Source organism: Seriola aureovittata, chromosome 24 (assembly GCF_021018895.1).
Source record: "Seriola aureovittata isolate HTS-2021-v1 ecotype China chromosome 24, ASM2101889v1, whole genome shotgun sequence".
Lineage (NCBI taxonomy): Eukaryota > Metazoa > Chordata > Actinopteri > Carangiformes > Carangidae > Seriola > Seriola aureovittata.
This window is the reverse complement of record NC_079387.1, coordinates 5,855,366-5,883,082: the sequence shown is the minus strand read 5'-3', so window position 1 is coordinate 5,883,082 and position 27,717 is coordinate 5,855,366. Positions and strand designations below refer to the sequence as shown.

The following is a 27,717-nucleotide window of genomic DNA, read 5'->3' as shown; positions in this document are numbered from 1 at the left end:
AATCACCCATGAGTAAAAGGATTGGCTTTGGCACTTCTTACCTCAACGTGTTTGTTATTGGGAGAGAGCGCGATCCCATTCATTGTCAAGATTTGTGTCCTTATTTGCTGTGTTAACAAAGACCGAAGGATTTAATGCCAATAAAGATTATTTGACAGCAAGAGGAGGCAGGCAGAGAGAGAGAGTGAGAGAGAGAGGGAGAGGAATTGTGGGAAAGAGGGTTTTTTTTTTTTTTGGAAAGAAATGAAAGTGCAGTGTGAAAAGAAAAACACCAGCACTGCAGATTGCAATCACCTCAGTCACACCAGCAAACAGGCTTTGTGCATGTGTGTATGGGTGTAGTGTGAGTGAGTGTGTGTGAGTGTGTGTGTTTGTGTGTGTGTGTTTTTTTTTTTGACACATTTTCTGCATACCAACACATTTTCAGTTTGACACCCATGTGACTTGTTAATTCTAAATCACACTACTCACATATGCAACTCATTACTTGATGAGACAAGAGCACACTTAGGAATTGCATATCTATCTCTCTCTCTCTCCACACACACACACACACACACATGGATACAAACACACAATGATTTTTTTATCCACCCAAACACCCAAAACAAATTAACATTAAAGACACTCTGTCATACGTCTGTGAAGAAAATCCCATCAGCCCCAGTGATAGCAAAGCACTGTGAGGCTATGCTATATCTGCTCAACACACACACACACACACACACACACACACACACACACACACACACACACACACACACACAAAGTAACCTGGGAGTGAAAAAACAGCCCACACAGCATTTCAGCCTGCTCCTCCATCACAGTGTCACACACTCACATACGAACACACACACAAAAGCTTTGTTTTTTCAGTCACTCATTCTTTATGACATAAAGCTGCATGTGCACACTCAATCACACACACACACACGCACACACAGGTGAGGAGTCACACACACACACACATGCACACAGGCAGAGTCGGACCACAACTGCTAACACAGCTACAAAGTGGAAGACTTCAGCATAAGGTGGTGTAAGGCAACCTTAGCGCGCGCACACACACACACACACACACACACAACACACACACACACACACTGCTAGCCCCTCTTAGAGGCAGTAGTGGAGAGCGGCCAGCTGGAACCAGTTCCTACTGTCAACATCTTCATTCCGAGAGCAGAGAAGAGTGCAGGGAGGGGGGCGGGGGGGTTGGGGGGGGGTTGGGGCGGACGACGTCTGGAGCAAAAGATGGACAGGGGGGGTAATGGCTAGAAAGAAAGAGCGAGACAGAGGGAATAACTAGAGCAAGAAGAGGAGGATGAGGAGTGCAATGGGCAGAGAAAGAGACTGGGATCGGGGGAAAAACACGTAGATGGAAAAAAAAAGAAAAGAAAAAAGAAAACGGCCGGGAAATGAATAATGTCTTGTGCAGAGCTCCCCACTTCTCCCCGTGGTGCCATCAGCTTGAAGGAAAACACTGGCAGAGGAAGGAGACGTGCCAAAAACACAGAGAGGAGAGAGAGATGGTAAATGAATCAAGCCGTGATGTGTACATTTATCCACGCCTCATTTTCCTCGGAACAAATGTTCTTCGCCTTAACAAGCGATTAGATGGACAATAGCTTCTTTTTCACTCTGTGCGCTGCCCCGGGGTGTTGACGAAAACACTCGCAGACGCCTTTCACCGCGACCTCGTTCTCCGGAGAGGTCATCAATAGTTAAATACCCGTGGTGCCTGCGTCCCGCCAGTGTCCACACAGAGGAGTCTGACCGTCGCAGGCTGCTACACGTGTGTGTGTGCGTGGGGCTTTAGACTGTGAGCGGCAGCTTCGTTATAATTTCATGACTCTCCACACCAGGATACACAACATGACAGCGTTAATAATTCAGCCCACCTCGCATAAACGTCACGTGAGGGGGGGGGGGGGGTCACATAGACACACACACACACACACATATGCAAGCAAAAATGAAAAACATGGCGGTCGTCAGGCAGATTACAGACCTGGGCCAGACGGCAGACTGGTAGCACATCTGCAGGCCACTGCCCGCTGGACATTCCTGGTCAGTGAAAAAGTAACCACGTTATCAACAAGTTGGTCAATGACCAACCATCTGCTTCCTAAGGCCGTTGACCTTTAACCTCGAAGGCAATGGCTCAGGGGTCACATGAGGGACCTTTCAGGTAGCCTGACAATAGATGGGAGGAAGTGGAAGGGGACATAAGAAGCTGAGAGCCGACGAACAACTTCTCATTGTCTCAGTTTCTCTTCCTAGAAAGACGAATGAGGAGTGCCAGATTCACATTGAACACATTGTTCTTTTTGTGTCATTAATGTTGGCCATATTCCCTGCTTTTATCCAAAGATGGAAACAAAGAAAAGCAGCTGTCAGTATTATAATGCACCAGCTAATGGCCTCTTAGTCATGGTGGGCATTTTCTACATCGGAGCAAGACATTTCTGGGAAGTTGTAATGGACCAATATTCTACAGACGGTTTCCTAACTTTCTACTTTTGAAAGCGTCCGTGGGCCTGATCATGTCGTGTTTACACCATTTTTCACTTGACAATTTATTTTTTATCATAAAAGTTGAAGCTTTTGGCAACAGTTTACCGGCGCTTTGATATCTTGGGAGGGCTGACGCTCGAATCATGATGTCTGTCCAATCATGTGAAATTGTGAGAGCAATTTATTTCAAAATTGAGGAAATTCCATTGAATTTTTGCTGTTGTTTGGTCTTATAATCACATAAACGCTTGGATGGACTACTTCCTGTTTCGTGATGAATGTCTTCGTTGTTCCTCCCCTCCCACTCGCCACCACTCCCTGCCTCCTCTTCATATTCCTCATTTAGTTGTATCTGCTGCCCTCCATTCAACCTCTTCTTTCCCTTCCCTCGCTCTCTCGCTCCCGCCTCCGCCCCTCTCGTCATCTGTTTTTAACTCTTCTTCTGAGGACTCATCCTCCCTGCAGTCATTTTCAGCTCCCCCCCTCCCTCCCCGCCGCTCGTTGTCTCACACACACAGAATATCTGAGAGTAGTGAAGACAGGTCGGTTTGTATGAGCGTGCGTGGGTGTTTACATAACCCCCATAAGAGCCCGCATCCACTGTTTGGCCTCTTAGGTAAACATGATGGCTGTCTATCCTCCATCCAGCAGCAGATCCAGCAGAGATAGCCCCCGCTTATCTGTTCAAACACTCATGCTGCTTTGTATTACCAGTGTCAGCTCCACTTGATTAAATCAGGCCATGCCCAAAATCAAATAAACCCCCTCGAGTAGGATTTTGAAATCATATCACTCCCATTCCCACTGGTTACGGAATTTCTGGAATATCATATTATTTTGACAAAGCAGGGAACTTTACAAATGGGTCACTTTACGCCAATATTTTTAAAATTCAAATGAAAGCAGACAGTTTATGACTTAAAAGGAAAAACAACCTTATCAAAAGAAGAGGGAATCAAATTTTTAGGCAACGGGAGCGTGCTTGGGTTTGATCATGGTGTGTCTGGATTAGAGTAAAAGGGAAAATCGTGATGCCTTTAATCTTTAATTCAGCTGCTTGTAGCTGTTGTCTTCCCATCTTTCCACTGCGTCGTGCGGCAGCGATGTTAGTCGCCGTGGTTTTTACTCTGATATCCGTCGTTCAGCAGCCGCTCTCCTATCAGCCCGGCCCGGTCGACCACAGACCGAGAGAGTGAATGACACTTAACAGTCACTCAGTCAGTTAAAAGACGCTTCCTCTGCTTATCTGAGTGTGTGAGTGTGAGTGTGTGTGCGCATGTGTGTGTGGTTTCCTGTGGTTTCCTGTGTCTTTTGTGTGTGTGGTTTCAGTTAGTAGCCGCCACCACCGAGAGGAAGAAAGAGAGAGAGATATCAGCTGTGCTGTGGTCTTGAAGAGGAGGTTTAAGGAGAGAACGGAGGTGTTGAGATGGAGGGATCCAGAGGGATGTGGTGGAGACAGACAGACAGACGGAGAGAGGAGGCGAGAATGAGGTGGAGAAGGAAGGAGGAAGTTGATCATAATTACAAACTTGGAGTTATGGGGTTTGGAAAAAAAAAACATTTCTGCCACAAAAAGGACAGAAAGGAAGATTCGTGTCTGTCATCCAACTGCCCCAAACAGAAAGTAACTGACCACCCTGGTTACATTTGCCCTCCGCCCCCCCCGCTGCCGCGGCCCGTCTTTTAAGACCAAATGGAAGGAAGGGAGTGTTCATGAAGTGACTGTTGATGGTTTTTGGCGGATGCCTCAGGAAGTGAATTTCACTCACATCCTGCCCACCTGGACACACTTCCTGCGTCTGAAGGCCGGTCATGTTTGGCCGTGTCAGGTCACGTCTCTCCCCCGGCGGCTTCCTGATGACCACCAGTGGAGAGAGGTGAATGGAAGTTGGTGGATGAGTAAGCAGTGTGTGAGGAGGAGGAGGAGGAGGAGAGAGAAACCCTCATCCATCGTCGGGCTTTCCCAGCCTCCCAGCGCCGAACCTTTGACCCCAAAACACATCGACAGCTGGGCTGGTGACATTGGATCCGTGTTTGGGTTGTCTCTGCTTTGTCCGGCCTGGCACTGTGTGTGTGTGTGTGTGTGTGTGTGTGTGTGTGTGTGTGTGTGTGTGTGTGTGTGTGTGTGTGTAGCCAAGCGAAACCGTGCACTGCGGGTGGGTGTGGAGCAAGAGATAGTGTGTATATGTGAGAAAGAGAGAGATAAGACAAGCGCAAGCATACAGGCAGGTACAGTACATCACCCTCTGACAGTAACCAACCTTTGTCTCCTGTTTGTCCTTGTTCCCCCAGATTTTCCACGCCAACACAGACCCGGCTGAGGTGGTTCTGAACCGGGTCCCGCAGCCAGTCTTGGCGCGGTTTGTTCGCATTCGACCTCAGACCTGGAGGAACGGCATCGCCCTGCGCTTCGAGCTCTACGGATGCCAGATTACAGGTGTGTGTGTGTGTGTGTGTTTTAGGCTTTTCTAACCTTTTCCTTTTCTAACCTTTGCCGGTATCATCCTGCTTCACATTCAGACAGTTTGAACAGAAACAACAACAGTTCTCTGCTGCACTTTTGAGCTCGGTTTTTATTTTTTTTTAAAGGGCAAGTTAAAAGCGGTGATGAGGGAGAGGAGGAGAAATCCTTTTCTGTCCACTGTGGCGATTTAGGGATTTAAAACAGCTACACTGTGGTCAGGTCTCTCTTTTCCATTGTCTTGCCAAGTAAAAATAACTTTGAACATCAGCAAAACATAACTTCCTAAACCATAAAAGGGAACACACACATTGCCGCTCATACATACTCATACATGTGTGTTTATGCCTTCTCCCACGCCGCCCATGCTATCTTTTAAACATGGCAAACCCTCAGGCTAATGAAAGGCACCTTCTCTATTCTTCCACAGGCAGCGGCAGTGTCGGTTCCCAATCTCGAAGCTCTCCCGCTTCCCCTCCGCGCTCGCTCTCTCTGCCTCTTGTCTTTTTTATTTTTTGATGTGTCCTCTTTGCTCTATATCGGGAAATGAGTGCCGATCAATCATTCATGGCTCCCCCGTTCACTCTTACATCAGAAACTGTGATTCGCCGCAGTCTCAACAGCTGCTATTGAAATAACTATTAGCTTTTACAGTACAGGTACACCGGCACGCCGGCGCTTTCTAAATATAGCAGATGACCTCAAAAGCAGGCACACCCGTTGAAATGTACACAGACACCACCCACCGGAGCGCACACACACATACACACACACACACACACTTCCTGTGCCTTTTATTCATTATTTACATCTCCTGCTTTTGCAGTGACATAACAGCATGAAACTTTGATCTGTGTTCTCTTAAACCGTCAGCACAACTAACATCTCCCCATCTCGCTTCCTCTGTGTCTCCCTCTCTTCCTCTTCCTTAAGTTCTCCCCACCTCCCACCACCCTCCACGCTCGTCTCTCGCCCCTCCTCCCTCTATCCTTTCTCTCTCCTGCCTCTGTAGGAGTGTCGTCTCGTGCTCTCCTTCTCCCAGCCTCCCCATGCTGTTGTCTTCAGCTCCGAGTCCCTCTCTCTTGCTTTTTTTTTTCCCTCTTCTCTTTCCGCGCTCTACTTCTCTGCCTCCCAGCTCCTCATATTATACCTTTCTTATCCCCTTAATCCTCATTTCTCCCTCTCACATAGTCCCTCAGCAAGTTACTTTCAGCGCTGCTCGCCTCTCCATATCTGAATGAGTTTCTTTCCCAAAGTGCTTCTACGTGTACGTGGAACTTTCCCGCAGTTAGTGAATGCACGTAAAAAATGTGTGCAGCCCAGTGAACACTGGTACAATACAAGACACTTAAATATTTGTGTGAGATGTGAGAGCAGCAGTAGTGCTCCTTTCCTTTCCTTACCTCCTTCCCTCGCCTCTCACCTCTCCCTCTCCTGTTCGTCTAAACTCTTAATGCTCAGTGGCCAGTAGTGCAATCCTGCGGTGAAGCTTAACAGCTCCCAGGTGGGGATATGTGTAACAGCGTGAGTGTATGTTAGGTCGTCGCTGAAACGTCTCCTTCCACCCAAACCCAACCCCCCCGCCCACCCCCCACCCCGCCCCCACCCCGCCTCCACCTCGCCTGTCGCCTCCCAAGGTGAAGGTTAAAGTAATCTCTGCCCCCCTCTCTGCTTCCCACTCCAGATGCTTCGTGCTCAGACCTGCAGGGCCTGCTGTCCGGCCTGCTACCTGATGCACAGATCTCAGCCTCCTCCAGCAGGGACATGGTGTGGAATCCCGGGACCGCCCGTCTGGTGGCCAGTCGCTCCGGCTGGTTCCCCGCCCCCGCACAGCCTCTGGCGGGAGAGGAGTGGCTACAGGTGTGAGACAATTTTAATATGTTTTTATTGCACATTTTGGTTGTGCGTTTCCAGTTGATATTACTGCACCTTTTTTTATGTTAATATAAATGAATCATGAATCACTTAACATTCACTTCCACACATTAGCATATAAAACTAGCAGCACATTAGCCTGAGTGGGCGCCAGAAAGAGTAACTGTTGTGTTGTTTTGGCTTCAGCACAGCAGCATTTTTTTTTTCTATGGTGCACTCATCTCAATCTAATCTCTTCAGGTGGACCTTGGTGTGGCGAAGACAGTGCGTGGTGTGATCACCCAAGGGGCGAGAGGAGGAGACGCTGGAAGTGGGGCGACCACAGATAACCGGGCGTTTGTGCGGAAGTACAAAGTGGCGCACAGCCTGAATGGAAAAGAGTGGAATTTCGTCATAGACAAGAAGACCAGCCTGCCGAAGGTGGGTGGAGGAGGTGGAGGAGGAGGAGGATGAGATTGTGTTGCACGTAACACCAGTCTCAGCACCTATTACAACTTGTGTATGCTTCGCAGATTTTCGAGGGGAACACACACTACGACACCCCCGAGCTGCGCCATTTTGACGAGACGGTGGCGCAGTACATCAGGCTGTATCCAGAGAGGTGGTCGCCTGTGGGGATCGGCATGCGAGTGGAGATACTGGGCTGTGACCTTCCAGGTAGGACGCTCTGCTGTTGCTTATTATATGAATCATTTTCCATATGATAATTTGCTGCCTATAGTATTCCAGGCTGAATAATTTACCCGGCACTGTAATGAACTCAAGTGATCTAAACAGAACCGAATGGACCTTGAGGAAGGTGGCTCCACAGAAAAAGTGAGGCGCGCATTAGATATGCATGAGAGTCATTAGAGTCTGGCGGGGGTGAAAAGAGACAGACAGTGCTGGCAGAGGAAAAGGTAAAATGATGCAGTGAAGTCTTGAACCTGGAAGTTTTGCGGTTGCGTTTCCTTTGCTGTTATTGTTTCACCTGGGAGAGCGGCCGTGTGTGAGCTCCGACAACAAGTGTTAACATCAGCAGGGAGTGGACGGGGTTTGGTTTGAAGGAATGCGTCCCCACACAGAGAGAGAGAGAGAGAGCGCTGGTTTGTTCGCTTTCCAGCGTGGTCTGTTATCCAGATGTGAGGTAGCACTGGAGAGACACACACACACATATGGACTCTCACTGCTTACCACTCCCTCTGTGCCTCGACAGGATGACTGGGCTGTGCAGCGCAACATGCTCAAGCTCTTCTATACAAGCGCGGACGCACACATTTAGACACACACGCTCGCACACCAAGCAAACCGCAGATATAAATGTATACTCTCAAAGACACGCACACACACGCATGCACACACACCACGGTAATCATGGCTCTATAAACTCAAGTTAGGCCGCGCTGTTACCGCAGTGATTTGTGTGTGTGTTTGTGTGTTCATGCGCTGGATGAACTGCTCTGCTCTCCAGCTGGAGTGAGATGAAATATTAAGAGCAGAACATCAGCATTACGGCCTTTTACCACCTCTCCGGACAGCGTAATGCACATTTAAAGACACATAGACGCTCATAAATGAACATCTGCCATTATAGCATCAATATTTAACACAACCGTGTTAACCACACATAATGCTACGTAAATGCGAGTTCACTTTCAGAGATGCAGAGCCAACAACATACCTGAGATGATCCAGCAGTTTATACAACTGCCGGACGCTGTAGTCATTTAACTTATATGTCATTTATGAAACACCCGGAGTTCCCCACAAACCTCCTGTGGCACACAGGAAGTGATGTGTTTTCCATTTACTGTCTAATTGACAAGTGAGGTGTGTGGGAGAAACACGATACGAGAAAAGATGGAGACAAAAAACGAACAAGCAACAGAAACCTCAGAGGAGCGATTTTTTATATATTTTTTTAAAATCAGATGGAGCGGAGAGTTTTGTGGCACAGAAAACGGCCGTTGAGGGTCACACATTGTTCACAGGCCTCCAGAACTCAGCAGGCAGAGTGGACGACTGCTGACATCCTGTAAATCATTCACTTCCCCACCCACCCCCCCTCCACACAAACTGTTCACTGCTGTCTGTTCTGTCCTCAGTTAAGCCTCCCTTCTTCACAGCTATATGATTTTAGGATGATAAAAAAAGGATATATTTTTTACCCTAAATCTTGCATTGTACAGTTTGAGCTGAGCAGCAGCTACCACAATGAGGCAGAATCTCTCTCTCTCTCTCTCTCTCTCTCCCAATTCCTACACATGGTTGCAGTTTTTTTTCTTTTCCCACCCTGAGGCCCTGTGCGTGGGTCCGTAAATGTTTTTGTTCTTTTTTCGTTACCATGCCTCCTCTCCTCTCCTCCCCTCTGTTACTCATCACTTGCACCTCTTTTCCATGCTCACTGCTGCTGGTTCCTGACTCCTTCTGTTTCCCCCAGCTGTCTCTCTCTCTCTCATACACACACACACACACACACACACATGCACAGCCTCTACAGTGACAGTTTCTTTTTTTTTCTGATGTATGTGCTTCCAAAAATGAAAAATTTATGAGCTGAGGAAGGAAATTTTAGAGTGATCTGTGGAGAAAAAAAAAAAAAAAAGCAAAATATCTCCTTCCCTTTTTCCAGGTTGGATCATTTTAGTCTTAGACGCACTGTACTGTAGAACTCACACATGCATATACACACCTGTAATGCAAAGCCCAGCTTCACGCCGGCTTCTGGTTCCTTCCAAACCCCAGTAAATTCAGTATTATTGAGCTATGATGACAGATTTTAACCAGTCATGACAGTTTGGTCTTATATTTATTGGGATGTTCACATAAGCTCTTTATGTCACCGTCTTCAGAGCGTCCCATCCTTTAGGAAAGCTTCTGTTTGTGTGTGTGCGTGGGTGTGTGTGTGGATGAACCTTGATCCGAGCACTTAACCCCACCCATCAGAATATCAAACAATGGCTGCTTGTCTTTCCCATCATGTTCTTTTGTGCTGTGTGTGTGTACGTGTGTGCATGCACATCCATTCATTATGTGTGTGTGTATTAGAACAGTGTGTGTGTCTAGTACTGCCAAGCAGAGATTTACAGAAAGGCTTTCTACATAATTGAAGATTTTTTTCCCCCTCTTCTCTGACATATTGCTGAGTCAGATTCTTTGGGAGTGAGCAATGTCTTTTTACTCAGAAAGGGTTGGCCCTCACCACCCTGTGTGTGTGTGTGTGTGTGTGTGTGTGTGTGTGTGTGTGTGTGTGTGTTTTTGGTATCTGTGTGCATGTCTTTTAGGACGAGTGTGTGTACGCATGCGGAGCTGCATGTGTATTTGTATGTACGAGTGTGCGCCTCCATTATCTATGCCAGCAGTTCCCCTGAGTCCAGTTGTAAATGTTGGCGTCTCATCCCGCGCATGATGATGATGATGATGACTTGCATCATCACCTGCAGCGGTAGACACATTATGTAAGACAACACTCCGCTGCAGAGGGACTTTTTTTTTTTTTTTATCCCTGCATCGCAAAGGCTTCCGCTGCACATGCACTGCCTCCTCCTCACGCCGCTCGTGTGACGCCACTCCTCACACACACATCAAGGCTGGGGGGGGGGGCGAGGTCGGCAGGTCGCATACATTCATTCTTACTCTGTCCCGCATAAACTCACACACGCCCCCACACAAACGCACGAGTCGGTCCCATTCCCATTGCCCCTGACACTCCTGTCACACCCCAGAAAGGTCAGCACATTTACACTGTGACAAGGCCTGACCTTTGAAAGCATAGAGTGCTCAGGGCCCGGGCAGAATCTTAATGGAAGAGCCTGTGTGTTTTGTGTTTATGTGTGTTTAGCTATACGCACGCTGGCGCCCAGGTAATGTGTAGGCGCTTGGTTTATTTTAACGCCTTGTCCCGAGACTTAACTGGAGGAGTGAAAGGTTAGACCTGAATAAAAAGGCAAACACAGAAAAGCAAAAACGAACGAGAAGAATGAGCGCGAGGGAGAGAATGAAAAGAAGAAGAGGAACGAGAGGTGGTCTCGCATTTGAAACATGGGCAGGAGGAGGAGGAGGTTTGAGGTTACCTTTTTCCGGTGGGGGCCAGCAGCGATAAGAGTCTCATTAGTTCGTTAATGACTGGCGTAAAGGACATGACATTAACGGCGGGTTAATGTCAGAAGCTGTCGCCAGCTGTAGCCGGCCCTTTCATGTTTGCCATTTCTCCAGCTGGGGCGCCATCGCACTCATTTCCACAGGAAGTTCCTCTGAGCGGATCAATTGTGCATCACGCTGCGTTTGTTTCCCTTAGCGCCTTTCATAGTCTATAAATGATGAGCGCGGTCATGCAGAAAGAGGAATATTAACAGTAGGAGGCTCTAGTATTGCCACTAACAGGCGTTCAGCAGGGGAAATCCATGCGACTTCTCTTTTTTTTTTTTTTTTTTTACTTGCTTGCACACTTGTTGTGTTTCTTTTTCCGACTGATGAGCTCGGTCTCACATGAGATCACCAGGCATCCAACCCTCAGAGTTGTTTGGATAGGCTTAAATGAGACAAGGCATGGAAAGCTAACAAAAGGAATATGAAATATAACATGCTCACAAATAATCCACATTCGCATTTCACTGATAATTAATGTCAAATTAGTGCAATATGTTTTGACTGTTGGGGTAGTGAAATGTGACAAAAACAAGTGACCGTGTGTAAACATGTGCGGTTAATGACTCTTATACAGACAGAAATTGAGACTCCACAGTTTATTCGCGTGATAAATGTGGATCCTTTTGGCGCAGACGTGACCCGAACCTCTGCGTAAACTCCCATAACGCACCAGGGTCGACCCCATCTGCTCCTAATAACACGCTGCTTTCTCCCACTTCACATTCCAACCGCAGCCTGCTCAACATGTGTCAGTGTGCGCGCACATGTGACGCGTGTTAATGAGAATATAGTTGTTGTTTTTTTCTTTGTATGTTGTTTGCCTTCCTACGTGATAGATGCTTAAATAGATGTTAAAGTTAGAGAGAAAATCCTACATTTCACGTTGCGTTTGTTCTCCCTTCTCTCGAATGCGCATGAGTTATAGAGAGAGGGTAATACACACACACACACACACATGATAGCTCACACATGCACAAGAAAAAGGAGTGGGAGATGGAGTGTGTGTGTGTGTGTGTGTGTGTGTGCTCTGTATCCTCCCTGACAGCCTAGTGAGTGGTCCCAGAGCGTGATCATCCTGTCCAAGGTCGAGGGGAGTTTGTTAGACACATCCATCCATCAGCCTTAGCACCAGGCGTTCTGTGTGTGTGTGTGTGTGCGCGCGCGTGTGTGCGCGTGCGCGGAGTGTGTGCAACTCTGCATCTGCATGTGGACATGTGCGCCCGTGCATCTGGGTGTCCGCATATTTGAGTTGGCGTGTGTGTGTGTGTGTGTGTGTGTGTGTTGTGTGTGTGTGTGTGTGTGTGTGTGTGTGTGTGAGAGAGAGTGTGAGTGTGTCAGACAGATACTGACGCCTGAGCACCCAGACACAACATGATGGGGGCCCTTTGGGTGCTCTAGGGCTATCAGTGCCTGTCTCTGGCACTTTGGGTGGGATGGCCGAACGGAGACAGGAAACTGGAGATACAGTTATTTTTCGGGCCTGCACTTTAATTCACCCTCAATAGACATAAACTTCATGTGCTGAATTATGGCTAAAAGAAAACCCTTTTAGATTTCCTGTTCAAAAGTCAACCTCAACTGTTTTAGCATAAGAGATTAGTCTTTATGCTAAGCTAAGCTAACCCACTGCTGGCTGTAGCTACATACTTCTCATAGAGGCATGAGAGAGGTGTCAAGGAAGCAAAAGTGATTAAGCATTTAACATTTAAAATAAACAGATAAATAATAATGAAATAATTGAGGGTTATTAAAGGTACATAAAGACACTGTACCTCGGTCCTATCTGGTTCTTTCTGCCTATGTTGCTTATCATTTCCTCTCCTGTCTGTACTTCCTGTCCCTCCCTGATGTATGACACAGAGGGAGAAATTCCACATGTATAATCTCAATTTAAACAAACACTGTGTGATTAATGTGTCTTCCTCTTACAGTAATCTAATCTCTGGGTATTGTTTCATACCGCTGTTGTTGACCTGAATCGTGTTGTTGTTTTTTTTGTTCCTGTAGAAACCACTACACTGGCTGACACGGTCACACCAACTCTGCCCGCCGACATCGAAACCACCACTGTCCCCGTTACAACCACGCCAGGTGAGAGTGTTTTGCATGAAAGCAAAAGAAACAGCAGATTAATAGTGGCATTAGGGAGCTGAAATGTACAGATGAAAGCTTCTGAATGGGCTGTGTGACATGATGTAGAGCTGCTTGAATGAATGCTTCTTGTGATTTCTCATGCCTTTGTGCCCTTTGGCTCTTGCTCTTCCCCCGCCGCTCTCCACCTCTGCAGGAGCCACCTCTCCTCCATCAGACAGCGCGTGCGACTTCGACCACGGCCTGTGCGGGTGGACGCACGACCCCAACGCCCCTCTCTTCTGGTCCCTGCACAGCCACGGTGAGACTCCTTATCGGTCTATGTGGGAGATTCTGAGTCAGCGTTTATCAGAGCGACTCAGAGCCGCTTCAGCTTTTCTCTATGTAGCAAACTGTTGATACACAGTGACCTGCAGGAGTGAGGGTTAGGCTCAACTTTACAAAACAATGCAGTTAGCAGCTGGCGTTTTATTCTGGTATAACACGGGTTTACTGCTGCAGAGCTGTTATGTATGCAGCTGCAAGAGGAATTTCATTTGGGTGCAGAAAATTGCACAAGCACAAATGCATTAAGTTTGTTTTTATCAACTTCAGTGGGTCTAGACAAGACACAGTTTTCTATAATTAAATGGACTCGTTCTCCTTGTGCATCTTGTCAGTCCTCTTTCAATTTGATTAAAATAATTCCTTAAATTGAAACCCGTCTAATTTAGCAGTCTGCCAGCCACGCCGCTCTTTCCGATTGAATGAGAATGAAAATGGATTGAGGGAATCAGAGGGAAATAGACACCGCTGCCGCATCAAGCACATACAGCCTCGCCTGTGACACACACCGGCTCTCCAGCACCGCGCGTCCAAACGCGCCGACGTCCCGGGCAGGAAGGGGTTAAGACCCAGTAGCTCCAATTAAGTTCAGAGCAGGAGATTCCAAACACGAGCAGTTATTCCCCAGCCGTCCCTTTACTGCCCCTCAATTACCTCAGGCACATCCCAGATGATGCTGTGTAGACTTCCATCTACTTAGACACTCCTTGAAGAAATAATTATTCATTTTCCCTTTATACATACCCGAGGATCAAAAGTGCAGCTTTTGGCGTGTTATTAAAAGCTACAGAAGACGTTTCCTGCTGGGTTTAAGGAGGATTTTTTTTATAGTGCTATTTATAATTTTTCATAGGCAGGGTACAGGATTGTTATACCAACCTTGTTATAAAATTCATTGCTTTTGAGCAAGTCTCCATGAAAGATTCAGCATCTCTCTCCAGCTGGATGGAATTGAACAAGAAGTTCAGCATGCCCCCCCTGTCTTTGTTAAATTTGTGATGTCACCTGGGTTACGTTCAGCAGAGCAAATGGAGCTAACAGGAAAGGAAAGACATTTTCCTGAAGCGTGACCTATTTAGGTCATAACCATCTTTGACGGGGGGGGGGGGGGGGGGGGGGGGGTTCAAAGCAGTTTCTTTCATCACGGCCAGATTGGAAAGGGTTGCTTAGATTAGCCAGGTTGTGGCTTTCATGTATGGAGTATCATTTGCAGCCGCTCTGAACTCGCTACACCACCCCTTTGATTTTCCCCCGCAGATGTCAAAGGTCAGAAATCCTAGCTAACGCGGGGGCATTATTTCAGCGCTATCAAATCACTGTTTAATCTTCTATAGAGTTCCCCTTTTTCTCATGTGACCCAGGAGCTATGATCTCCTCACCTCTCGACCTCGGTCATGAAACACAGCTGGAATTAGCCCCCTTACACTGTTGTATTATTTGGCTTAATATACCCCCGCTAATAAGAATGTGCTAACTAGGCTTCATAGATCGGATCCGTGTTTGCTTCTCGCTGCAGGAGACCGCTGTGAAATGGATTAATAATGCTCTGTTTCGCTGCGTATGGCGAGGCAGTCTCAATTATGAGCTGTCTGGCAAACAAGAGGCACAGCGATGGGGGTTTCTCTGCAAGACGCTGCACTTCAACACGAGGCAGAGATGATGGAAGAGGCTTTGGCGCACACATTAGAATGAGTGATATAAAACGCCTCACAAAAGTGTTTCACTCGCACATCCTCTCCACAGGCGTGTAAACACATACTGTATATATACACCCCTCCAAAAAAAAAAAGCAAGGAAGAGCGCACACACTTTCATTCCAGAGCCGCAAAAAGGCCAAGGGACATACTGTCACACACACACACACACACACACACACACACACACACACACTGTCTGAAGTGTCACACACACAGGCGTATGGCGGGCAGAGGGGAGCTGTCAAGTCGGAGGAAGATTTGTCCCTCCAGATACTGCTTGTCTGATCTGCTGGAAGGACCACACACACACACACACACACACACTAACACACACACACACACACACACACACACACAGCAAAAGGTTATCGGCCCAGTCACTCAGCACAGCTGCACTAAAAACATAAACTCCTACTCTTACATACTTACTACTGTCATTTGTTTTTGGATAAAAAGAAAGATGTGGTTAAAAGACAAACATAACGGCGTCACCGTGGAAACAAGAACACACACACACACACACACACACACACTCACACACACACACACACACACACACATACACACTCACGCTCATATTCTGGAAAATACCTGTGTGCTCCCTGATATGTGTCAGACTGTTTTTTTTCCTTGTAAAAGACAGAGAACCATATTTGCTGGACCCCACACCCCCCCCCCCCCACACACACACACACACACACACACACACACACACAGTTCTTCATGATAAAGCAGGTGATTTAATCTGCAGATTGTTGATACTGGACATTTTCCCACAGGGCCCACTTAAGAAATTCTTCACCAGACGCCTCATTGAGTCACTCTCTCACACATACACGGCCTGTCTCTTTTCTCACACTCACACTCTCACACACACACACACACACACACTCATACATACAGTAGGCTCACCAATCTTACCCCCTCACAATGGAATTTGTGTCAGCATCCAATTTGCAAACTAAACATCCTCTGGTGTAAACAAATGGAGTGGCGTGCGTGTTGTTGGACTTTTCCGTTGTCGAAGTCGTTTACCTGGAAGGGAATGAAGAGAAATAGGCCCCCGGGGGTCTTGGCAGGAGTTCTGGTAGCGCTCCGTGTTCGAATGACGCTCACACTGGACCTATTCTTCTGTGTGTTTATATTTGTCATATCCCTATTGTGTAGTGTGGTGACTATTGTGCGGTTGTGATCCCGTTCCTGTTAGCAACTGGTGATTAGTTTCTTTTTCTTTTTTGTTTGAGAGTCCTGTTGGAAATATATCTGTGATTGTGTGAAAACACACTCTGCACATGTGAATATAAGGGGATATATATGTGCCTGTACGCAGATTGCGCACGTGCTGCTTTTTGTGCCCCACAAGCTCATCTCATCAGCATCCATTTACAGTGGATAAAAGTCTACACGGCCTTTCAGATTTCCTCGTTTTTTATTGCCTCGAGGGTTGAAATGAAAACCCATTAAAACATTTTTTTTTTTTTTTTTTCACTTTCATTTCAGTGGAACAACCAGCAAACTCAAGGTTAAAACAAAGCTCTGCTCATTACTGGCATTGTGTTAAAATTACTAGAACAGCTTGGTTGCACACTGTAAAAATCTCCAATGTCTTTTGTTTTGTTTTGTTTTGTTTTTTTTCCTTTTTTCCTTTTCACTCAATCCCATTGCGTTTTGATGATATAGTAATAATTCCAAGGTTATTTTCAAAACTGGTAGCGCATGTGGATTCAGGGTCTTGGGGAGTGGAGAGAGTGTGTTGACATATGATCTCACAACCCCCTCCAGAGCTCAACAGCTATCTGTACATGGACGCCAGCCTGAAGACGGAGCAGCAGCGGGCCCGCCTCGTGAGCCCCGTGGTCGCGGCCGAAACCGGACCCCTCTGCCTCCTCTTCTCCTATCAGCTGTGGGGCGAGGCCCAGGGCCACCTGAGGGTGTTGCTGCGGGACGCCCACAACGAGGAGACCCTCCTCTGGACGCTGAAGGACGATCAGGGCCACGTGTGGAAGGAGGGTCGCACCATCCTGCCTCGCTCCCCTAAGGACTTCCAGGTAATAAACCCACATTTTTTTTAATGTAGAATAAGAATTGGAATAAATTCTGGCCAATATCAGTGTTATATTATATTAAAGTCTGCTTGATAAATAGGTATCTGGGTCAGACCCTTTATGTCTTTAATGTCCCCCCAGACGGAGAGCATGTCTTTAATGTGTGAGGTGTATTCATCTGAGTGCACATAAAAGCATCAGTCGTAACCTCTGTCACCTTAGGCCAGGTTTGACTTCAAAAGGAGCTAAAGTAAGCCGCGTTGTCTCTATCGGCTGCACGATTGTTTGGGGATTGCTGTGCATTTGTCAAAGACATCACAAGTCGTTAATGTTGTCATGAAAAAGTAAGTTGAAGAAGCTTGCAGGGAAGGGGAGGAGGATTGCAAGTGTTGAGTGCAACTTTGAAATCACAGGCACCGTATTAAGTTTTTATCCTTTTTCTCCTCCTCCTCCTCCTGCTTGTCCCCGTTCTCAATTTGCCTCCACCCCCCCACTTGCTCCCTCTTTGCCTTCATCCTGTCTCCGTCTTCCTCTTCTTTCTCAACTTTTTTTCCTCCTCCCCCTCCTCCCCCTTCCTCTTCCTCCCTTGTTTTTTGGCTGTGGTAGGTTGTGATGGAGGGTTTCTTTGCGCACGGCACCAGAGGACACATCTGGATAGACAACATCCAAATGAGCTCCAGCACCCCCCTGAAAGAGTGTACACGTAAGTTGCACGCATACACGCAATCTGTATACACACACACGCGCGCGCCCAAATCGTTCCAGGAGAATATTTAAAGATGCACACACACACACACACACACACACATCCATTTGACCCATCAGCTCTCTCTCATCCTCTGTCAGCACCACCATCGCCTCATCCTCTCGCCCTCCATCAATCTGCCATTCACTCTATTTCCCTTCCACCTCCTCCACTTTTAGCCTGAAGGTCCTTGAACAGTGACACACATGAAGTGATAAACACCCCCCACCCTCCACCCTCCACTCCCTGGCCCTCCCATCCCAGTTTCAGAGACAGCCTCTCCTCCACCAAAGAGCCCACCGAATACCGAGATGAAAGGAGGAAGGAGAGGGAGGGACAGCGTTTACTCCCTCCACAAAAAAAAGAAAAAAAAGAAAAGAAGAATAGGAAAACTAGGCCATAAACGCCCTGTGGGCCCCAGCGATGCTAATCTATGTTTCATTAGATTTCTCTTCTTTTCTTTCCCTTCTCTCCCTCTATCTCTCTTGCACTCACTCCTGCATCATATTTGTAAACAGAGCTTTTCCCGAGCCGTCAAAGGGAATTACTAGACAGGCTGTTTCCCAAGCAAGTTTTCTGGGTGCCTGGTGTGAGCCGAGCGCCAGCACAGCCTCCTTAATCTGGCCCGAGCAGTGGCTTTGGAGAGGGTCTTAAACAGATCAGAGAGCGAGCCGGGGGTTCAGAGCCAAAAACCTGCCGTCATCGCTTCTGACTGACGTCCAGTGTGCTTTGGAGCTGGACCACAGTGGGGAGAAGGCAAAGTGTAATTGAGGGAAAGTGCATGAGTGTGTGTGTGTCCATGAGTGTGTGTTATGTGCCTGGCTTGTTGCGAACACTTCTGTTTTTCCCGTCTTTGTGTTCTACCATTGGGTTTTTTTTTGTGTATGTGTCATGAGAGTCTGGAGAGAGTGAGCTTGGAAGGCAAAGACGACAGCCCACCCCCCTCCCCATCCCTTCCATCCCTCCCCTCCATGCTGCAGTGTTTCCCACTCCTCTCCCTCCCTTCCTCTGCCACTCCCAGAGCATGCTGGGATGCTGCTTATCACCCAGCACAGTAGAGTTATTCACAGTACGTTGGCGTTCCCGCCAAAAGGCGCAAGTTCCCAAGTTGGTTTCTCTCTTTCTTTGTCTCTCACTCCACCACCACCACCCCCCACCCCCACACACACATACATCTAACACACAAACACACACACACACACACACACACCAGTTCTTTGTGTTTGCATTCCAGGCAATCAAAGTGAAGGTTCTGCTCTATGCGTTTGCAGCAAGCCAAAACGCCCCAGCCCGCTCCAGTTTATCTGGACTCCGCAGATAAACAACTTGAAATGCGTGAACTTTGCGAACGCGGACGCACACATGCGCACGTAGCCCCGTACACTCTCAGCACAGCCCATCTCGAATTCCCAGCTCACACAATGCACTCTGTTTGAAATTGCATTTGAGCAAAGCAGCTGAGTAAATGCCATAATTCATGTGAGTTATCTGAGGAATTAACTTAAATTTCCTCAGGAGGAGTTTGATAGTCTTGTGACATTTGTGTGACATTTGGCTGACTTTTCCCTCGTATTTAAAGTTATCTAACCGCTCTCACTCTCTCTCTCTTTCTTTTTCCTCCCCCCATGTCTGCCCCGGCTCTCTCTCTGTCCTCGCAGAACCCTTCGCAGCGTTTTCTCCCGAAAATCCAGGTGAGTTTGACTTTGGTGTGATGTCACTTCCTCTCCGGTCTTGCTTCCTGCCCGTTTGTATGTGCACTAGCCTGGGGTTTTTTTGCTTGGTGGCACTAAGTTGTCTCGACCGCTAAACAAATGAGCCACGGAGTCTCTAGCTGGAGCTGTGGGAGCATGTAGACATCACCAAACAAACGCCAAACCCCCTCGCTAAAATCTAAATTATTAAAAATTAGCAAATACTGAGTGAATTTTCTCAAACTCTAACCAAGTTGGAAAATAAATAATTTCAGTAATGTGTCGCGGTGCATTAGTTTTACCTTGTCAGTCTCAGTGGAAACAAAGGATTAGTCTCAAAAGAGCAAACTGTGCGTGCAAGGCAAGCTGAATCAAGCGCACCTCATGGAGTCAGATATTTGAACAGAGCTACATATTCTCAGTTCTAGGCTGCCTGACACAGCCTGAAGGGTTTTAAATAACTGTCTGCTTCATGAAAAATATTTAAAGCTTCCTGGGGGACTCTATGAGATTGATGTTAGTGTTTTGGCATCTCATAATGTCTTCCAATAAGATAAGAGCTTGGCGGTTGCAGTGCGAATGTGATGTGTGTGCACTTCTTCGGCTTTTCTACTCTTCCGTCTTCACACACACACACACACACACACACACACACACTCTCACTCAAAGTCTCTAACCCTTGACAAACACACACATGAATATCACCACACACACACACGCACACACACACCAGTGTCCCCAGTGAAATGCAATCAGAGTGACGGAGCGGCAGCAAGCACGGGTGTCTCTCTCCTCTCCCTAACTCGACTCTGTCTAATGAGTGTGTGCAGTGTGAAGTAGAAGGAGCACGCACCATTTCCCTCTGTAATTATGTGACACGGTCCAAAAATCAGGATGTATTCAGCTCTGCTTCGCTTTCCCTAGTTCAGTGTGACATTCTCTCAGTCTTACAGCTCTCCACATCAAGTTTGGAATGTGGGCTCTATTTTTTAGTTTTACGATGTCTTCAGGGGTTCGTTTTTTGCATAGCAGTCTTGGATTATCGAGTAGAGGCTTCTTGGAAGGTGGTTAGTTGGTTCTTACCAAGAATTTGAGAAGAGGGTTCAAGCCAGGGGCAGCAGTGTAGAGGATCTGTGGAGATAGTCTCCAAGGAGACAGCGCTTGGCTTGAGGAGGAGAGGACTGGCCGGGAGGCTGATGCATGAGAAAAAGGGAAAATGAAAAACCAAGAACAGAGAACGGGATAAATTATGTACTCAAAACAAATCTGCCAACTCAAGCCAGCTAAATAACAAATCCCAATCCAATATCAGCTCCGAGAGAGCCCTGGAACATTGGATTCCCATGTGGTGTCCGACTGATTCTTGCATGATACTGAGGCTTTATCAGGGGGCTGGTTTTGACTTCCTGTGCCAGCTCGAAACAGGAAGAGGAAGCTCCTTAATTCAATGTGTGTGGGTGCTCTCATAACTAATGATTTTAGCTTTCGTTTCACACCAAGTCATTTCACTTGAGCTTTGAAAACATGTAATTGCATTGCATTTGATTGGATCAACCATTGGACTGATTTCAAACCAAACCTCTTGATGATCTTGGTGTGAAAACTTGTCCTCCAACTGCAAAAACAAGCTACATGAGAGAAATGGATGCATTTTCTTTTCTTTTTTTGGCCTTGGAGATTTATTTTATTTTTTGCAACTGGCATGCTTGTGCATGCTCATATGAGGTGCACGCCTGCTGTTGGTATGATGAAGACATAGGGATAGAAAATAGAGAATTAAATGTAGAAAATAAACAAGTGCCACTCCTCTCTTTTCCCGCTGGCCAATTATTCTGTATCTCTCCACCAGGGGGAGGCGTTCCTGTGCCTCCCTTACCCATCCACTGGTATTACATTATGGCCGCCGGAGGCGCCCTCCTTCTGCTGGCGGTGGCCATCTTGGTCAGAGCCCTCTGTTGCTGCCGACAACACCTGGCCACCAAGAAGAGCCAGCTGTCAGTGGCCTATCACAGCTCCTCGCAGTGCTTCCAGTATTCTAACTGGTCCTCCAGTATGGCCACCCCAGGGGTGGAGCCAGTCCTGACTGTGAGATTGGACAGCCGGGACCGACACCGAACCCTCTGCTGAAAAGAAACACTTAGCTGGGTTGTGTTTGGCAGAGGAGGACGCCAGCTTGTGATGTCAGTGGCAGTGTGTGTCGTGATGCTGCAGGTTTGAACATCCACTTGACGAACCCCTCTCTGCTTTAGTTTACAGTTGCAAGGGTGATGATGACACAGACGTTGTCCTAAACTGCCAAGTGAAAATTTGCAAAGAAACACTGTGCTCTCTCTCTCTGTCGCTCATGGATGTAGCTTCGGTTGCTGTTTTCTTCTTTGTTCCATTAAGGAGTTTGCTGTTGACATTTCACACTATGCTGCTCCTGATGAGAGGACTGAAGTCTGAGTAAGTTATTTATCTGAACAGCTTGTTTCGGACCATTGAGTGCCGTCTGGCTCCTCATAACCCCAATGGTCCTCCTGGAATGACCCCAGCATGGACGTACACACAGACATGTGTGGGCTGGGAAGAGGAGGGGGTCGATCTGGTTCCGCTGCGAGAGCCAGCCAGAGCTGCCAAACCACAGGCTAAAACAAGACCCCAGGGACATGAGGAGCTCTGCAGTGCTGAGAGAGAGAGAGGAGAAAACTGTTAGGCTGAGAGGCATTCATTGTGCTAGCTGTGGAAATGATCTGGCAAGCCCCAGAAAATAAAGCTCTTGGTATCTCTGTAATAACAACACGAGATAGCTGTGATATGAGTTGTACCAGTAGTGAGGGTGTTGTGACGGAGGAGCAGAAAAATCCTTCCATTGTCCTTTTCAACAGAGCATGTGCACATTTAAAAACAAAGGAATGCAAATCCATCATACTTAAAGTCCTGCATCACAAATGGAGATAACTAGCTCGTTTGATTGAACGTCTTGTCTCCTCCTGATAAAGGCATCAGTCAGTGATGGATGCAGCCGTCTTCAGTGTTTAGTGTTTCATCTTGATTCTCTGGCATAATAAAGCACGTTGTTCCACTCCCATTTATGCTTCATACCACCCACTCCCATTGTTCCCTATGTCTTTAAGCTGCCCAGATGAAAGCCGAACCGAGCCGAGTCGTATTGTGTTTTCAGTGTGAATATGTGCTTGTTGTTTTTAGGGTTGTAAATAGACACAGCTGTCTGCCATCACCACTTCTTACTTGATTTATACTCCTACAAATCCCACAATGCCGCTGCACCAGCTGGAAGTCATAAGCGCAGTGTTTTGCTGTATATGTGCACCCTTGAGAGAGATCCAAGAAATTATGAAAACCAGAGCTCCAGCCAGTGATGGTTCTTCCTTTAGTGCCATAAGACGCCATGAATGGCTATTAACATCAAAATAGACGTAGTTAATGCACTTCTTACTAATATTTAACATATCTGGGATCTAAACGCCTATTTTATTGTGAAATCCCTTAAAAAATCTGAGTGAGAATGACAAATTGGTGACAGTTCCTCTCTCATCAGTTGGTACAAAGGTGGTGACGCCCTGGATTGAATGAAATTGAGGTCTTTACTCTGTGGCTTAGCGGGGCGTGCTCTCGTGATCTGTCACACCAGCAAAAAAAAATCCATCACATACTTGCCCACAGCTCAGCAGAATGCACCTCAATTTGTTGCCACAATTTAGAAAGCTGCTCTTTTCTCTCCAGAGTGGTGGTGGAAGGGGGGGGGGCGGGGGGAGAAAGTGTTTTTTGGCATGCTCTCACTATGTGCTCTTAAATCAACTTGGGGAGGAGGGATAGGACACCCTACTTCGTCCATCTCCACACCGTTAAGCTCCAAGCCTCTAATAGTCGTAATTAGTTAATGGACAGATAACATTTATGAAGGCTGCGGTAAGCACTTTTCCCTCCCATTCGCCGCACCTCCGCCGCCCAATCTGCTGCCAACTTCCGTTGCTCTGGAAACAGTATTAATAACGCCATTGGCCATCAAAGACCTCCACATCTAGACGTGTGCCTTGCCAAGCAGTTACTCCCACTCCTGAACGCTTGCCAAGAGTAGCAAGCGCAAAAACACACACACACACACACTCACACACACACACATAGACACAAATACACCAAGAAAAAGTGAAAAGAAAACTCATCTAAAGTATGAGTGCACTTGAGCTATGGGGGCTGTACCCACTGCTAGTTTTTACCACACTTGTAATCTTCCCATTCAGACACTCGCATCCATATCAGTTTTCCATACGGACATCGCCTGGCAGTGTTGTGAGTTTCACAAGACCGTCACGAGCACTTCTTAAATGTTGACGTTTGTCGCTGTTTTTTTTTTGTTTTGTTTTTTTTTTCATCTTATACACCACTCTTAACCTTGACAGTAACAGTGTCGATGATTTTAACGGTGATAATGATGGGTAATGTTAATTATTTGACGATGACATGTTTGCATCTTTATTCACATGGAATGATCAGTCTTATACCATCAGTATATTATGTGATGACTGTGTGTTTGAATGTATCATAATGACCTTTCTCTATTAATAAAGTCATATTTTTCTATTATTCCAAGACTTGTGTGTGCGTGTGTGTGTGTGTGCGTGTGGATGCCAGATCTCATTTACAATAACCATCAACCACAAATTGATTACAAATTGCATTAAAGAGCTGAATCTGTGAGCAGGAGAGACGAGTTTCTACTCCACCTTAGCACCGTCTCTTTTGCATACATGCTGTGCTGTGTAACGATGATTATGTGCAGGATGCGCTCGATGCTTAAAGTCCGTGTCACCTGTGCTTTTTCTCTGACAGTCAAGAAACCCAATGAATTCGGAGATGGGCGACTTTTCAGCGGCAGAGACCCACTAGGTGGAGGTAAGCACCTTTTTCATCAGTGTCTGTTTAGTCACATTTTGAAGTACTATACATTACTTTGTCTCTGTAGCATCAATCCACAAATATTAACAAGGTCTATTCCCTCCCCTCCTGTCACAGGTTTACAGTTCCCCGATTGGAACACACCATCCCCATCGTCCGATCCCCCGGTGACCCGTGTCTCAGAGAAGGACAACTCGTGGCTCTACACCCTGGACCCCATCCTGGTCACCATCATCGTCATGAGCTCCCTGGGTGTCCTGCTCGGGGCGGTGTGCGCCGGCCTCCTCCTGTACTGCACCTGCTCCTACAGCGGCCTGTCGTCGCGCTCCTCCACCACCTTGGAGAACTACAACTTCGAACTGTACGACGGCCTCAAGCACAAGGTCAAACTCAACCAACAGCGCTGCTGCACCGAGGCGTGAGAGAGAGGAGACGGAAAAGCGAGAGCGAGAGATACAGCCACCTTGCGAAAACCTCTCAATATTTTCTTCATTTCCTCCAGTTCACTTTAGTGTCAGTTTACTTCCTCAGTGGTGCAGATCCCTGGACGCATGGACAACAAGAAGGCCACTTTTTCTTTTTTTTTTTTTAGCTCAAACGAGAACTCGTTTCCCGTTGGGAAAACGTGGCGCTGTCCGGTGTTTGGTAGCGTTTGTGGTGAAAGAACCAATGAGAGAAAGGCAGGGGGTTACCCAGATGGATTGTTCCATTACGGTGATGTTAGGCCTCAAAAAGTAAATATCTACACATATCAATTACAGATTCCTGCTCCACCAAAAGAGAACTGTTTATAAATGCATCATAGATTTGTAAGAGGTCTAGTTTTGAAACTGGATAATGTAAGCTACACATACTGAGTCAGAACACATCGTGTTGGAAAGGTGGTAGGTTAGGAACGTGCTTAGAAAGAGTCTTTTTTGATCACGTGTGAACACAGTGGCCTAGAACTTAGCTCCTTTGTGTGGCCCGTTGACTTTTCTTTTTGTTTTGTTTTGTTCCGTCGTAGACTCTGCTACCTATCAGCCTCCGTTATCCCCTTAGTTCCTGACAGTCTGTGGTATTTTTAGTCATCGACGCCCCCCCCCCTCCCCTCCCAGTCTGTCTTTCAGCTCGATCACTCTCTTTCTGTTTAATGTTTTCGTTCTGTGATGGCGGATAAGTAGAAAAAAAAAACGAAAGAAATGTATGTGTGTAGAGGCGGGGGGGTGGGGAGGGGAGGGGGGGATTTTTAACACATTCTTTTAAATGACAGAGAGACGTTATTGTTAGAGTTAGTTGTCGGAGACTGTTGTTTGCTGGTTCCTGTCAAAGAGAAGGTCATGTTTACATTGTGGTTAATGGTAAAAGGTCAAGGAGCTTTGGTCGGTGCAACCTATGGATTGCTGGGAAGAGCAGAGACTGAGAACCACTGGAGAAAGAGGGAGAAACAAAGAGTGAGTGAGAGAGACTATGACTGACAGAGCACTAAAATCCCCTCCCTCCCTCCCTCTCCCTCTCTCTCTCACACAGGGGTAATGTTCTCTCTGTGCTTTCGCAAGGACAAAAAAACAAATGGGATCAAAAACAAATGCACAGCCAGAAACTGCTTTCTCAATCGACTGACTGACTGACTGACTGACTGTGTGCCCGGACACACTACAAGCCTTAAAAGCAAACTGTTTGCAGAAAAAGTTGAAAAAGGAACGTTGAGGCAACACCAGGACGAGAGAGGAGCTATCTGTCTCTGTCTCTCTCTCTTTACATGTGGACCTCAAAAGCCATGATTTAAAGGACCTACTCCCTCCCACCCCCAACACACACATGCACACACATCACACACACCCCCCCCCCACACAAATCAACCTGCTGGCTAACTGCGACCTGTTTTCTGAAGTTTGTGTTTTTTATTTGTTTTTTTCATTTTTTTAAAAAAATCTTATTTTAATGTCGGCTCTCGCACAGCAAGGCGGGCGTTCTTCGGGGCGGTTCTGAACCAATCAGAAAAGAGTCTTGTCTTGCACGATGTGAATGGACTCATAAGCCATGAGAAGGCGAGGGTGAGAGACCCTCCCATGCACATGCACACACACACACACACACACACACACACACACACACACATTACTTCAATTGTATATACAGATGTATATACAGGCCGTGAATACACACCCGCCCTCTCTCTCTCAGAAACACATGAAACTTTGGACACACACACACACACACACACACACACACACACACACACACACACACGAGAGGCAAAAATGAAGGGAATAATGGCTGCTGCTGAGAGGTATATATTTGAGACCGTGAAGTACATAAATGGCGTGCATTCACTGCACACACACACATACATAAGCTCAACATTTCATCCCATGTTCCCTCAAAATGTGTACACACACACACATACACACACACACACACACACACACACACACGAGCCGTCCCTCTCCTCTGAGGCCCGCATCTCTGGACCCCACTGACTCTCTTCAAAGTGCCTTGGAGCCTCGGGGATCCAGCTTGCCTTTGGAGCCGGTATCAGATACAGTAAATTTGACAGTGACAGTCACAGCGCCCCCTTCAGCCCGGGAGGACCAAAACATGTAAAAGGACAGGACCCCCCCAAACCCCCCACCCCCCCCACCCCTTTCGCACTGCTCGGACTGCTGTTGTTGTTGTTTTAAAGGGGTCTTTGTACAGAAAAGCTCTTTTTATGATTGTTATTATAATTATTGTTATGATTATTTAATAAAGGATTTATACCATACTGTGGAAAGAGCTGGTCAAGACTTTTTTTTTTTTTTTTTTTTTTTACTGTGATACATTTATGAAATTGGTGTAAAAGAACATGGAGGTTTGACTGACGCAGTGTTTTCTTAGCATCACTCACATTCCTGCGATACTTGTCAACACAACTAAATACTTCCCGTCCATTTCTCCGCAAACTCCTTCAGAGACTTGGGAGAGCAAACTTTCACTTTTAATTGCAAAAAGAATACACACAGGAACCCATGCTCTCTTTCCCTCTCTCTCCTCTCTCTCTCTCTCTCTCTCTCTCTCTCTCTGTCAGTCACATACACACATACATAATGCTGCGTTGTCAGCCCGCTACACTTGGCCTCTAATCTCCCCATGATGTCCCATTAGTCTGGACCTCTGGTGGCCCTCATTTAGGAGCTCCAACATCAAAGCTTTGAAGTGCCCGGCGTCTTAGCCACACACACACACACACACACACACCAGACTCATACAGTACACATGCAAT

At 46.9% G+C, this 27,717-nt stretch overlaps 1 protein-coding gene across 2 annotated transcripts in view; it reads left to right on the top strand.

The window, feature by feature from the left end:
• The window catches only part of nrp2a (neuropilin 2a), a 59,668-nt gene extending 32,440 nt beyond the window's left edge, over positions 1-27,228 (top strand). Inside the window, exons 8-18 of one of the 2 annotated variants that reach the window (XM_056370397.1) lie at positions 4,810-4,954; positions 6,663-6,838; positions 7,094-7,273; positions 7,366-7,510; positions 12,989-13,072; positions 13,269-13,373; positions 16,876-17,141; positions 17,745-17,841; positions 19,542-19,574; positions 24,408-24,470; positions 24,591-27,228. In XM_056370397.1, coding sequence (XP_056226372.1) covers positions 4,810-4,954; positions 6,663-6,838; positions 7,094-7,273; positions 7,366-7,510; positions 12,989-13,072; positions 13,269-13,373; positions 16,876-17,141; positions 17,745-17,841; positions 19,542-19,574; positions 24,408-24,470; positions 24,591-24,895 — 1,599 coding nt within the window. In that variant the 3' untranslated portion in view covers positions 24,896-27,228. Of the gene's footprint in view, positions 1-4,809; positions 4,955-6,662; positions 6,839-7,093; positions 7,274-7,365; positions 7,511-12,988; positions 13,073-13,268; positions 13,374-16,875; positions 17,142-17,744; positions 17,842-19,541; positions 19,575-21,423; positions 22,398-24,407; positions 24,471-24,590 lie in introns of those variants that run through there. The other variant, XM_056370398.1, reaches the window with a different exon arrangement.
• Positions 27,229-27,717: the final 489 nt, after the last annotated feature.